Source organism: Chlorocebus sabaeus, chromosome 4 (assembly GCF_047675955.1).
Source record: "Chlorocebus sabaeus isolate Y175 chromosome 4, mChlSab1.0.hap1, whole genome shotgun sequence".
NCBI lineage: Eukaryota > Metazoa > Chordata > Mammalia > Primates > Cercopithecidae > Chlorocebus > Chlorocebus sabaeus.
Window position 1 is genome coordinate 69,972,265 of NC_132907.1, and position 15,482 is coordinate 69,987,746.

The following is a 15,482-nucleotide window of genomic DNA, read 5'->3' on the forward strand; positions in this document are numbered from 1 at the left end:
ATGGTCTTCTTAGAAGTAACTTAGAAGAAAAATAATTTCTAATGGATTCTTTCTTCCAGCTAGGGCTATTTTTCTTGATGTCCTAATAATAATTAAGTGAAGAATGACAAACCATCTTGGGCAGGAAATCTTAATAATCTCCCAAACTCTCTCTTCCTATCTCTTCACTCATTGTTTTACAGAAGCAGTTCAAATCCTGGATCAAAGGAAACTGGGTACCAGATGGCTTTTATGCGAACATCTTTAAGTAACCCTCAGAGCATTCTTGCTGCCATTCTCCACAGAATGAAATAAATCCTAGCTACAGTAAAATGAGACTTTCAGGAAGTAGCAGGTGCAATGTCACATCTGTATTAGCACTGCTAACTTGCTTGCGGCTCAAATTACATCTGGGACTGTCACATTGGCTGCTGAGTTAAAAAGGTTACTCAGAGAGTAGCAAGAACTCTTGGATACTATTCTTTAGCCTATTGGCAGGAATCTTAGAGATAACGGCCACATGAAGTTATGTGCCTCATTCAACAATCCTCCTTATCCCTGCCATGTGTTTTATCTACCCACTGACCCTAAATTTGTATGGTTTAGGTCAGGTTTTTCAAATTATCACGTAGAGATGTTAGCATGTAGTATAGCTGGAGAAGTGTATTACCAGTTTGTGTGCAGGTCACATTCCTGGAGAATAAAACTAATTTCAAATGGTTTTGCTTGAAGGAGAATTTTAATCTGAGAAGAATAGCAAGGACCAGAACTTCTTGGATTCTTTCTGCATTGATAACAATCCTAGCAATGGTTTATAACTTATCTAAGACTACCAAACCTTTGTGTTCTGTATTTCGTTCAACAGTGATATATTGATTTCCTTTTTGGTTAACGTCTTATGTGAGTTCTGTCATGTTAAATACAAATAAGATACAGGCATAAAATGGTCCTTGACCTTTTTTGTTAAGAAAAACAAGGCAAGTTTCTTTCTTATTGAAATGTTTTAGAAAGAATTATAATATTCAATCCGATTTAAAAATACTTATTTAACACTTTGTATTAATCTCTATATTACTAGTTTTGCATGGAAGACATAAAACCCTGCCTCAAACTTACAGTCTAAACAGAAATACATATGCAGAATACTTAAAATAGAGTGATAAATATTCAATGTAGAATTATACATTTTCTATGACAATGGAGCACAGTAGGTAATGTGTAATGAACTCTTGGATAATATGATCAAGCATATGGACTCATATTATTTGAGTCCTTAGTGTAATGCTTTGATTCAATTATCTCACATGGTGCTTTATACTAGATGCATAAAATGGTATCAGCTGAATGAAAAGGAAGTATTTAGTATGCACTGACTCATTTTAATTGTATAAACACATCTGAAAAATGTTCCTTTATTTCTCAGCATTGAAATGTTATTAGACTGTATTTGTTCTATGAAACTTTAAAAGGATTAAAATTGTCCATTTACAGGGACTTTTATATCTATAATCTTTAGCATTTTCGATTACTCTTATAAATAATATGTATATTTTTTAAAAGCTGGTAATTAGGTTCCTAATCAACATAATAAATTGACTGAAGAAGGACTAATTCCTTTTATTAGCCAAGAATAGATTATAGCTTAATTGATCATCTGTGATGTGTGGAGACTTAATTAGTAATTGAGATGTGCCAAAATGCCCATTATATTATATTCTGTGATCTGCTGTTTTTGGCTGGCTATATAATAAAATTAACAGGTTATAGAGAAAATAATATTTGTGATAAGTATTTCAGATGAATAATGAAAGTCCTGTAATTGTAAAAATGAAATGGGACCCAGTGAGACAAATGCTTTAAAATGCACATATAAAGAAAAACATAGTTTACAGCATGATTAGGAGAAAAATTGCTATCGTATGTACTGTAGCTTGAAGCAAACAAACTCTTCTGGTTAAAAAAAAAAACATGGAAAAAGGCCTTAGATTATTTAGAAATAATTTTCTGATCTTCTGACTGCAGTCATCGTAAAGCTTATTTTCCCCTCATTGTAGTAGGCTACGTACCTGGGGACTGAAGCACTAAATAGGAAAAAGTTACAAAAACATTCTGAGGATGATTTTAGGTTTGAGGGAGGTCTACAGCTTTGCCAGTCAAAGCACGTGGTCCACCTACATTGGCATTATAGGTGAACGTATGAGAAATGTTGCATCTTATGCCCCACAGTAGACCCGCTGAATGAGAACATAGATATTTAGTAAGTGACCCAGGAGTTGTGAGTGTACATTAAAATTGGAGGAGCACTGGTCTAAAGGAAATATGGGATTGCAGAATGGCTAAAGGATGTTTTAATAATTCTTAAAGGTCATGTGATATTCATATTAAATTATTTTTATATTAAAATAAAGATGTAGTTTTGAAAATATTTTCTGAAAATAAAATTAACTGACTGAAATTATAGAATTTCATTAATTGTAGCAGTTTTAGTCAGAGAGGTAGTTTAGCAGTAGTTTCAACCCACCTGATTCCTTTCATTATAATTCTGTTAATAATTTCAAGCAAGCACAACAGCTCCCTTATGTAATATTTTTATATTCTAAAATTTAGCTTTTATTTCTCATCATAAATAGTCCAACATATTTAGAGAGGCTTTTATAAATATATCAGTTAATTAAAGAGACATATACTGATGCATCTGTATATACTACTTTTTACTGTTGAGAGAAATTCGATACGTTTCTAATCACCTGGATATTATTCAGAATTGCATATTAGTGGGGAAATAGTTTATACATATAAGAAGTTACATATCAGGTTTGAAATTAAAACAACTAGAAATACTGCAAAAATGATGTTTTAAAACTTACCTGGTTCCAGATACTGAAATGAAATATAATGTTTTGATGTTAATCTTCCCAGTGATAGACGTGTTCAAAAATTTTAATTGATTTGAGCCTTGGAGAAGTGGGTTTTAGAAAATTAATTTAGCTAACACCCTGTAGGATATATTTTAAATAAGAAAGATTGAGGTTAAGGAAAACGGCTATTAGTAGTTATTGTATGCTGTTTGCATGAAATGATGATCATTTAAAATAGTGTGATGACACATTGACAGAAAAAAAGGACAGCTGAGAGCCATGGGGGGTATGGAAATCAGCAATGCAATATATTGACTGACCATGTAAAAGGTACACTTGGTTAAATGGAAATGCCCAAGATATTCTGTAATTTGAGTTAGGCTACTGGAAGGATGATGATTAGTGATATTTATAATAAAGTCACAATATTGTGAAATGTCTGTGTAGGCTCCTAGTTACTTTGAACATAACTAGGAAGAACTAACTGCAGACAAATTAAATGTCAGATTTGTTTCATATAATTTTCTATTTTTATTTAACCATGTCATTGTTTGCAATGTTTTTGTCAAATACAGTAGTCTTTATGTAAAATGTATTTTAAATGTTTTCTAATTAGCTTGCATCAGTATTAAAGAATGCATTTTACTGGGGATTCTTCAGGACATTTATCATTAAATATTTGAAACTTGAACAATAACAAAGGAAATGATCTCATGCATTATGTGGGGTTCCAATTATTCAATAGCAACCTTTATAGCTATAGTCCCCACCTACTCTTTTCCGAAACATTGGTGCGTAGGCTTTTCACACTAGGGAAGGTTATAACTGTATTGAAAATGATCACCAATGCATCATAGAATTGCTGACAATTTTTCAAAATGAGAAAAGAGATGAAATGAGAATGACTGTTTCTTCAATAAGTTTTAAAGCTTTTGTAGAAGAAAGCAGAAACCCTCACTTACACAAACTCTCCCCTGCCCCTTGGGGATAGTGTACATTTCTGGAGAATACCATCTAGCACATCCTAATACATATGAAAGCCCCTATTTTGGTAAATGTTCCTATTACTTAGAATCCAATCAATTTGAGTTTCAGTGCTTTGTGATGTAAGACCATTTTATGCATCAGATAATTTCTAAACTCCGAGTATTACATGACATATTGAAATACAATTTCCATCTATCATGCTGTACGTCTTCAAGCATTGTGGACGACTCCACTGTCATTTAATACACTCAAGGGAGACACTGCTTCACTATTAATCTTATTTCTTTGAAACATTTATATTAACATTTAAATCTTCTTAATAATGAAACAAAAAGTAAAGAGATTGCTAACAAATTACTGTGGATGTAAGCATAAATGTAAAAGCAAGAGTATTTATAATGCAATGCCATATTAGAGAAGTGAAACTCAATCCTTTTGGTTCTCAAATCACTTTTTATAACAAATACTTTATCACATCCTGAAATAAAATCCATACATATTAGGAAAGAAAAGACAATCAACACATACAAAAAATAAAATAAGTATATTCACAATAATATAAATGAAGAATAATATAAAAGTTATTGTAATTCAAAAATATGTATTTCTATACCTAAATGCTTGGGCATAAGAACATATAGCAGGTAAATGGTAGTCAAATATTTGCATTCACTTGCAATTCCTTCATTCATTTATTCATACATTTAAAGTGCTTATTGAACATCTATTATACACAAGATTCTTTTTTCGGCATTGTGAATACAGTAATGAAGAAAAGAATAAAATTATCTTCCTACATGGGATTGTAGCAGAAAAACAGAATATGTACACAGTCAATAAATAAATAAATAAATAAATAAAAATACATGTCGTATAATGGAACATATGAAATTTCAGGGATGGTTTTTAAGAAATACCTGAAGGAAACAGAGGATCTAGCTAGGTGAATATCTACAGGAAAATCATTCTAGGCATAGAGAACGAGGAGGAAGTTGCTGGTTAAGGAAGGCAGCATGTAAGATGTATTGCATGGTAAAGCAAGAAGGACCCTGTAGCTGGAGAAGAGTCAGTTTAGGGAGATGTGGTGGAGGGTTAAAGTGAAACATGGTCAGAGAGGTGGCCAGTAGTCATGAAATTGAGTGCAGCCTTATTGGACGGACTTTGGTTTCTTTCAAAGTGGGATGAGAAACTGCTGACGTGTTTTGTGAAGAAAAATGACATGATATGACTTAAATTTTAATAGATTTCTAAGGAAATTTTGTTGAGAAAATAGTGGCAGGGAGGGTGTAGAGAGCAGTCAGTAGGCTGTTACCATAGTCAGCTTCGGGTATAATAGAGTTCTAGACCAGGCAGTAGAGGTAGTTAGAAGCAGACCATCTGCTAGATTTAATTATACTACAAATTGGTTCACTGTAGTAGTGATTATTTTCTACTTAAGGAATCTCTAGGTGTTCCACAGTCCAACCTAACAGGGAAGAGAGGAGAGGTCTTCAAAGGAAGGCATTCCTAGTTTTCTCGTTTGTTTGTTGTGTTTTGTTTTGTTTGTGCCTTTACTTTTACCTCTGAGTAGGATTAAATTTGAAGAAATTATGCCGCTGTTTAAAAACATTAAAATATAAAATTGCACAACAGAAGGCGTGATTCCTGTAGGTTATTTAAATCACAGTTTTGTTTTCAAAATTTTAATTCGTGTTAAATTACTCTGAAAAAAATTGACATGCAGATGAACTATATCTCCTGTTTATACAGGAATGTAATTCCTAAAAATTGTTAAAGTGCCAAAAGAAAAAAAAAAAAAGCCTAATAATGTCCTTTCTTTAGGATTTGGTGGAAATAAACATTTACAATATTTTCATGAATTGTGGACATATTGCTAAACAAGTAATATTTCTCAAAACTATTCGTTATCGTATGAAAAATAAAGAAAATGAATGTTTTGGTTGTTATTAACAAACTATTGTCACTTTAAATTTAAAATGAAAAGTAATAATGATAACGTTGTCAACTAACTTTTTTTGTTTGTTTGTTTGAAGCTTTGGGAAACATGTACAAAACATTGATGAAATGTTGGAAACCAGTTGAAACACAGTAAAATCAACTCGGTAAAATAGGACCACTTCTCTTCATCTACGTTGGGATTTGTCAAGGAGTGAACTATGACATATCAATTTTTGCTACTGTTTCTACTCTGGGTGTGCCTGCCACATTTCTGCTCTCTGGAAATAATGTTCAGAAGGACGCCTGTACCACAGCAAAGAATTTTAAGTTCACGTGTACCAAGGAGTGATGGCAAAATTCTCCATCGTCAAAAACGTGGTTGGATGTGGAATCAGTTTTTCCTACTGGAAGAATATACAGGATCTGATTATCAATACGTAGGCAAGGTAAGTCTGTGTTAAAATGGCACATATTTACATTTGCTCTTTATATATTTTACTGATGAAAATTTGACGGCCATCAAACCATCATTTTTATAAAGGTGATTCTTTACATCTCCCTAAAGCATTTTTGTTTACGGAATACAAATTCTAATGTGATAAAAACTGTGGAATGAATATAACATGATAAATGCATACATTTATTTATTAAAATTAATTCTGCTAATAACTTATGAATTAAAGAGGTACTCAAAACTGCGATTTTAGTATTTATGGTTAGAAAGCAATGACAGTGAGAAAACTGTATATAAATCGGTCATTTAAATGACAATGCATATGTGTATATACATATTTCACATTGCTATTGAGTTCAGTGAGGAAGCAAAAACATTTCAAAGTTGTTTAATCTTCTACAGAACAAGAAATCAAATGTCATCAAAATATGATTCAAGGACAAAAATGTTGCTTATTATAAGAAAGTTTATTCTAGGTATGAATGTTATTTATTTTTCTTAGGCCACACTGTGGGTACATTTGTATAAAGAAAAACAAATAGGAAGAAAAGCAGGTAAAAATAGTTTAGTTATTGCAGTATGAGGTGGGCAGAGGAGAGTTTTCATTCTACAGAGTTATAAAGTTAGTGAGGACAATTAGTTGTGATCGGGAATGAAATGAGAAGCTTAACATAAAAGCACCAATGAATGCTTTTATACACTAGGTTGTATTAAGTTCAAATTTTCTTTCTTGACACGATCTGAATCTAATTGAAGTCAGATAATGCCTTAGTCGACTTGAGAGCTTAAGAAGAAATTCATTTAATAGCCAATATTATTACCTTTATAGATAGTCTACAAGAATATGTCAAAGAAATAAAAGGAAATTAAGTACACTAACATAAATCACACGTTAACACTACACAATTATGACGGATACATTACTGCATTGCCAACTTTTGCATTAACCTTAACTGTGATATCTTCATTGGAATAATTAAAATTGTGCAAAAGCTTTTTTCTTCTAAAAATCCTATTTTTGAGACAACATTTTCATTGATTTTGAAACACTGATATGTTTTGTCATATTGCAATCATTTCAGACCTTTTAAAATATTTGGTAAAATGAGAAAGATGATATTAAAGGTTAAATATCATATTGACTAGAAAGAAAAGGAAAAGAAACAACACCCTAAGGAATCTTACCAGAAAGCACAGAGTAGCAAGCTTTTCACATATCTCATTGACTGAAAGCCTGGGAATAGGGAGTGAAGGTTACTCTCATAGACAACTTTTAGTTTATGAAACTAACTGTGTAAAAATATAATAATTGAAATCTGGGCTGTAGAAACTATAAATAGTTTTCTTTGGTTCTTCCTGTACATGGCAGTTAGCTCGTTTGCATCTATTTCCCTTCATCTAGTACTCTATGATGATCTAATAAATGTTGGTAAATTGAGTTATCATTACGTTATATACTCTCTCATTATAGTCAAGCTACTTCTTATTTATTTTTTATTTTTATCTCATAAAATATCAACACCTTGACATCAAGAACTGTACTTCATATCTCTTAGAGCAGTGAGAGAGTGTTAAGCTCTTAGAGTAGATCTTAATAACTATTTAGCTGATTGAATTAACCTGAGTCATATTACATTGAATTCCCTCTGCCATCTGGTGGCATTTGGCTCTTCGGCGGAGAAGACTAGTCTAGAAATTTTAATCACTGAAGACAATTAAGTTGGTAAATTTAAGATATATGCATCTTGATATACAACTCAAATTTTATGCTTCCTACTCTGCTTTATGAAAACAAATTAGAAAACTCTTTAATGAGTATTGGTGTAAGGAATTTATGAATGTGTTCACCAGTTCTTTTCTGTATAGACTGTGCTGAACTGCTAGAGTAACAGAAATGATTTAGGTGTTGTAACTCTCAGACTTCTCTGAGTCTTTTAATGGCCAGAGTATCAGATTTTAGCTCACATTTCAATCAATTTTGTAGTTTCCATGGTGTATTCATGTCATAATCTGTGAAATAGATGCTTTAACATTTTTTGTCTATACTATTGTATTAATTACATTCTTATTTGTATTACATTAATTACTGGTACAATTAAAATATTATTTAAGAGATAAGACAGTGTGGCGATTCCTCAAGGATCTAGAACTAGAAATACCATTTGACCCAGCCATCCCATTACTGGGTATATACAAGGATTATAAATCATGCTGCTGTAAAGACACATGCACACGTATGTTTATTGCAGCACTATTCACAATATCAAAGACTTGGAACCAACCCAAATGTCCATCAATGACAGACTCGATTAAGAAAATGTGACACATATACACCATGGAATACTATGCAGCCATAAAAAAGGATAAGTTTGTGTCCTTTGTAGGGACATGGATACAGCTGGAAACCATCATTCTCAGCAAACTATTACAAGAACAGAAAACCAAACACCGCATGTTCTCACTCATAGGTGGGAATTTAACAATGAGATCACTTGGACACAGGGTGGGGAACATCACACATGGGCACCTGTCATGGGGTAGGGGAAGGGGGGAGGGGAGAGGAATAGCATTAGGAGATATATCTGATGTAAATGACGAGTTAATGGGTGCAGCACACCAACAGGGCACATGTATACATGTGTAACAAACCGGCACATTGTGCACGTGCACCCTGGAACTTAAAGTATAATAAAAAATTTTTAAAAAAGAGGTAAACATACAGATGAAGATATGCCAAAAAGGCAATGTTTAACTATGATATTTTAATAAACAAGCATTTTGATAAATATAACTTGAGGCTAAAATATATTTTCCTTGTGAAGTATACAAAACTTAAAATCCCCCACATATTCTCTCCATCATTATTTATAAGGAATTTATCATACAGTCATATTTTCTTTCAGAAATTATTCTTCCAGTTTGTATATCCTTTAAAGTAGCCATGTGATATGGTGATAAGTGTTTCAATGCCTCTGAGTTGGTTTAGATGTTGGAGTAATATGTGTTCCAATCACTAGACATATGAAAACACAGTGACAGGTATCTCTCTATATGGGGAATATTTTGGGAGCCCACAAAGCACTCTCCCACTAGCAATGGAGAGGCTTACACTGGTTTGATAAGGACAAGACTAGAAAGCACCTGTGTGGAGCAGAAGAAAAAATGTTTTAAATACCCATACAATTAGCTAACCAGACCCTAGGAAGAATTGATGCCTATAATTTCTCAGCTAGAAACCCATTACTGCTATGTGGTTAAAGCAAAATGAAAAAACCATTACTGCTCATTGGGTTAAAGCAGAGAGGAACTTAACAAAACATACAACTGTCAATCAGAAAACCTAGGATGTGGCATTGTTTTTGCCACTGTTTCTTGGCCTTCTCTTAACTCCTCTTGGCCTTCATTTACTTACCCATGAAATCAAAGGGCATGATTATAATGTATTATACACACTAATACACTAACATTATATATATAATATATATGCTATATATAGTATATGTATACTAAATAATTTCTATTATTGTACTCACTTCTAATAATGTTACATTGTAAATATAAATTATATGTGTATTTAAAAATTCATTTAGAAAAAAAAATTAAGAGAGGGAGAGAGAGAGGGAAAGGAGAGGAATAAAGCCCATTGGCTAATTGTCACTGCCACAACTCCTTTTGTTTTGTAAGAAACAAAGTCAACCATACTCAATTCAAAACATTTGTTGAGTTCGCCATAAAAAGAAACATTTTCTGGTAAATCATTCTGTTAAATACATTCTAAACAAAAGAATATTTAGCGTAAGAGCTTTCTTTTTCCATTTTTTCCGTGATCTAATCATAACACTGACCTTTAAGAATCTTCCTGTATACTGGAATTTATTGGAATATATGGATATTTCCTGTATACTTACTCCCCTCTCTTTATCTTCCAAGGCAAGAGCTTCACATGTTGAAATTCAAGGAACCTACTTTTGAAATATGTTACCTCGGTAGTGAAACCTTCTGTAAATATTTTAAAATTTCCAAATTTAAATTCAAGGAATATTGTGTTTATAAACTCCTTTTTTTTATTAGTTTAATATCTTTTTACATGTAGTTTCTAGTCAGTTTCCTATTGCTCAATCCAGTTGGGTTGAAGAGATAATTTCAAATTCCTCAGCTTCCATGTCTTCAAATCTAAAGTAAATAATGATATTAAACTGTAAAGTCTTGAATTTACTTTTAGTTGTAACAAATACGCCGTTCTAAGCAAATCACTGATTTTATATTTACTGCACAAACTTTATATTTTATATGATAATTAGTCTCAGGTGGTAAAAAAGCGTGTTAAAAATAGATTTTAATCAAAACCAAAAATTGAGAAAAATCCCAAAACACCAAAAAAAAAACAACAACAACAACAACAACAACAACAACAACGTAGAGGGGCAACCATAAATCTTATTGTAAGTCATTATAGTAAAATCTCTCTTGCCTTTTCCTGACAGTTCTATCTAATTTTATTTCTTCATGGGTTCTTACTTCTAAATATGCTCTCAATACTTCTAAATATGCCCTCAATTATATTCTTCCCTTCAGAGTTAGCGTTACTGTTTGTTTCCCACAGTGTAGACTTCTGACAAGACCTCCTGAACTCCTGTTTACGTCCAGTCTTAAAGCATATGTTTTTCTCCAGTCTCGTGGTCATCCTTCTCTATAGACTTGTCGGCTCCAAACACCCACTATGCATGAAGTATATATTCCTTCTTTCAGTAAATATGTGGAGGACCTTCTAGGTACCACTCTGGTATTGTGCACACAGTAGGGAAAATATAAGCTCTCTGCTCACAAAGTGCCGGTCTTTAAGAAAGAGAACAAATGCTAAGAATAACAGCAAGTTATGGGCCTCTTTTGTCTCAAATATAACACAGACTCCAAAACCAAGAATAAAACAATAGTCGACAAATATTCCCATGTTCTGTTTCTGCAGTACTTGTAAATACAGTGAAAATGAAACAGTTTGGGGGTTTTTACTGTATGAATCAATGCTACTAAATGTTAAGATTGAAGACTCAGAAAACATGCTTTTATTGTTTTATTGATCTGTTTATTCCTTGGGAATGTATTTTTGATGTGAAGTACCTCATAAGGAAATTAGAATTGAGAATTTCTAGAAGATCTCTCTGAAACTGTAAAAACTGATCCATGAGAGACTAACTCAAATTTAAATATCAATAAAGCCCAGAAATAGCAACTGTGTCCATCATATTAGACTGCATCCCTTTTACTCTTGATAATATGGACACAGTCGTGTCAACTGGCCACAGCTGGAGAAGGAGTAGCTGGAACGAAGTTGGAGGAGAAGCTGTTCTGACCTCCACCACTTCAAACTTCCTAGGCTAAAATAAATCTCAATTGCACAAGTGGACAATCTTTACATTATATGAGAGTTCAGTATGTAGAAAACACTCTATTTGATAATTGAAATGAGACTGTTCTTGAGACTAAACGTTCCCAAGTGATTAAAAAAAATTTATCCAAACATGACCAAAACGACCTACATGAAAAACAACTGTTTACTAAATATAAACCTGTTTTTAGTGGTTAGATGGAGTAGGGGGATATAGGTATTTTGGGACACAGTTATTTTTTATTTGAACCATGTCCATTGCAACCATATAATGAATAGAATATGAAAACAGAAATGCGTTAGTAAATTTTACTTAGAAAAAGTCCTGGAAAACATTAATCAGGTTGATGTGATAGACATTGACAGAGACTCTTTTGGATTACATGATTATAAATATCTTCCTTTGCATGAATATAGACATTATTTCTTTAATATGTAAAGACCACAAAAACACACAAAATGTAAACCTGTATTAAAATCTCTTGGGACTTCAAGTAAGAAGTAATAAAAGCATTTGTAAATAGAGGCATGACTTGCAGAAAACCGTGATAATTTTCAGAGCCAGGCCACCTCTTTGTTTTTAGTTCTCAGAATGCATACAATGTATGTATCTCTCCATACAATAAAATTTTAGCTAGCAGTTATGTAGGGAAAATACATCTTCAAATCTCACTGTATCATTTTAACAAAATATTCAGGAAAATCCTGAATGCGTAAATTTTGCACTCATAAATCTCCATCATAAATTTGAAAAACTTTATTCAATCAAAATATTCAAAGTAAAACAAAACATTTATATCTATAATTTAGCCAATCATTTTTCAAATGCAGAATTTTAAAATATGTAGTCAAGAATGAAGATGATATGAAAATGGAGTCAGTGATTTTTAGTAAAAGTGCAAGAGAAATCTCGGTAAATGAAAACTGTATTAAATCTCACATAAATTTTGCTCTGTAGAAGTTATCTCAATATAATTTGTCAATAACAAGTAAGTACATATATAATAGCAATGAAGCATGGTTATTGTTAATATAATATTATGAATTACCAGAGCTCTGTCATTTTCTTTCTTGGAGGCAATATATAATTATATGTTCAATTAAATTTTGTACCCATTGTATTGAAGAATAATGCTCTTTTCTGTAAAGTAAGTGAAAGAGAGGGATGTATGTTAATGTGTTTGCTCATCAATATCTCATACTTGGCATATGTTCATATATTCACGTTCTCACTTGTTTCATATGAAAGCATGAATAGGAGAGAGCCCTTAATAGGTTTCCTAAAGTAAATTCTTAAATATTCACTTCATATAGCTAAACGTCTACATCCATTTTATTAAATAATATGGGCTATCTTACTGTTTTATTATTATTATTGTTATTAATCACTGAACTGTGTTCCATGACTCCTAGTAATTTTAATTAAGAGTTAACATGACTGGATGTGATGGCTCTCACCTGTAATCCCAGCACTTTGGGAGGCCAAGACGGGTAGATCACCTGAGGTCAGGAGTTCGAGACCAGCCTGACCAACATGGTGAAACCTTGTTTCTACTAAAAATACAAAAAAATTATCCGGGCGTGGTGGTGTATACCTGTAATCCCAGCTACATGGGAGGCTGAGGCAGGAGAATCTCTTGAACCCAGGAGGTGGAGGTTGCAGTGAGTTGAGATTGCGCCATTGCACCACTCTGCCTCAGCAAAAAGAGCTAAATTCTGTCTCAAAAAAAAAAAGGAGCTAAAATAAAGAAAAACATGTAAATTTTCAGGTAGGTGGATTAAAATTGAGAGGGGAGCAGCAACTTTGTTAAACTATAACTTAAAACCTTTGCTTCTCTCCTTAGAGCTCTAATCCACAATAGGCAAAGGGAATTTAATGTAAATTTCAGATTCCCCCTTTAGCAAAATTATCTCACAAACTTCATGTTTAAAAATATACTGTGCATTTATAGATTACATAAAGCTATTAAATGTAAAACTTTAAATTAAAATGTTAAATCCTAGCCCTAGATTAGAGGTATATTATCAAGTAGGAGACTGATCTGTAAGAATGTATACTATTATATCAAATTTTCTAAAGGAACATTTTATATTTGGCTGCAGTTTAGCTTAACTTACATCATCAAATTTCTCACCATTCAGTGGTGTCATTTTCAAATACCACCCCAAAAAAAGCCCAAGACGACTGAGCTTTTTCAATTTCCTTTGACACTCCTCTGCCGCTATTTACAAGTCTACATCATAGGCGTAGCACCAAATCTAGTTTGTGTCTGTTTGATTTTCCTGAGTCTAGCAGAGCAGAGGGACAGAAATGTGAATCATGAGTGTACTAGGCTTCTGCCCCTGTCATAACTGAGCTTCTGAAGGGACACAATAAAGAGAAAAAAACCACAAATCTAGGAAATGACCTTTGATTATGTTTACTCCTAGATGTAGAGAACATCCAAGTACAAGTGTGTTTGGGCCAGGCGCGGTGGCTGACGCCTGTCATCCCGGCACTTTTGGAGGCTGAGGCATGTGGATCATCTGAGGTCAGGCGTTTGAGACCAGCCTGGCCAACAGGGTGAAACCCTGTCTTTACTAAAAATACAAAAAATTAGCTAGGCGTGGTAGCAGGCACCTGTAATCCCAGCTACTTGGGAAGCTGAGGCAAGAGAATTGCTTGAACCTGGGAGGCAGAGGTTGCAATGAGCCAAGATCGCGCTACTGCACTCCAGCGTGGGCAACAAAAGCGAAACTCCATTTTTGTTTTGTTTTGATTTGTTTTGTTTTAAAGAAAAAGTATGTTTGTGTGTTGGTGGAGGGAAGGAGACTATGACTGTTCTAGAGGCCAAAGAAGCAAATCGTTCCAAGGAATTGATGACTGATCTTGTTGAGTGATACAGACTCATCACAGGGACGGATGTAGCAATTTAGAGATCAGTGTGGACCCAGGAGAGACTTGTTGTAATAATCTGGGCAAATGAGAATAAGATGGCTTTCAGTTAGACTGGAAGAACGCTACATGCTAGGTTTTCAGAGTCATATTATTAAGATTAAAAATTAAGTGGGCCGGGAGCAGTGACTCACGCCTGCAATCCCAGCACTTTGGGAGACTGAAGCAAAGTCTCCCAGTGCTTGAGCCTGGGAGTTTGAGATCAGCCTGGGCAACATGGCAAAACACTCTCTCTACTAAAAATACAAAAAATTATCCAGGCATGGTGGCATGTGCCTGTAGTCCCAGCTACCAGAAAGGCTGAGGTGAAAAGATCACCTGAGCCTAGGAGTTTGAGGCTGCAGTGAGCCATGATCGTGCCACTGCACTCCAGCCTGGATGACAGAGTGAGACCTTGTATCAGGGGCGAAAAAAAACTATATTTGAAATGATGAACAACTAGAAAGGTAAGATATATTATGATGTGGATAGTAAAAAAGGATGTGAGGTCGGTCACAGTGGCTCACGCCTGTAATCCCAGTGCTTTGGGAGGCCAAGGCAGTTGGATCACTAGGTCAGGAGATTGAGACTAGCCTGGCCAACATGGTGAAACCCTGTCTCTACTGAAATACAAAATATTAGCCGGGCGTGGTGGCATGCACCTGTATTCCCAGCTACTTGGGGAGCTGAGGCAGGGGAATCCTGTAAACCTGGGAGATGGAGGTTGTAGTGAGCCGAGATTGTGCCACTGTACACTCCAGCCTGGCAACAGAACAAGACTCTGTCTCACAAAAAAAAAAAAAAAAAAAAAAAAAAAAAAAAAAAAAAAAAAAAAAAAAAAAGAAAGGATGTGAATGTGAACCTCAGGTAAGCTCACTCTTTTTGTTAAAAATTGTAGTTAAATATATCTATATTAAGCTCAAAGTCGCCATCATAATCAGCAAACAAAAAATCATGCTAATTTAA

General features: G+C 33.7%; 1 protein-coding gene across 1 annotated transcript in view; it reads left to right on the forward strand.

Moving 5' to 3' along the window:
• Positions 1-15,482, forward strand: part of CDH10 (cadherin 10) — a 165,425-nt gene that overhangs the window by 48,372 nt on the left and 101,571 nt on the right. The window contains exon 2 of the mRNA XM_007961265.3: positions 5,858-6,208. Coding sequence (XP_007959456.1) covers positions 5,981-6,208 — 228 coding nt within the window. The 5' untranslated portion in view covers positions 5,858-5,980. The remainder of the gene's footprint in view (positions 1-5,857; positions 6,209-15,482) is intronic.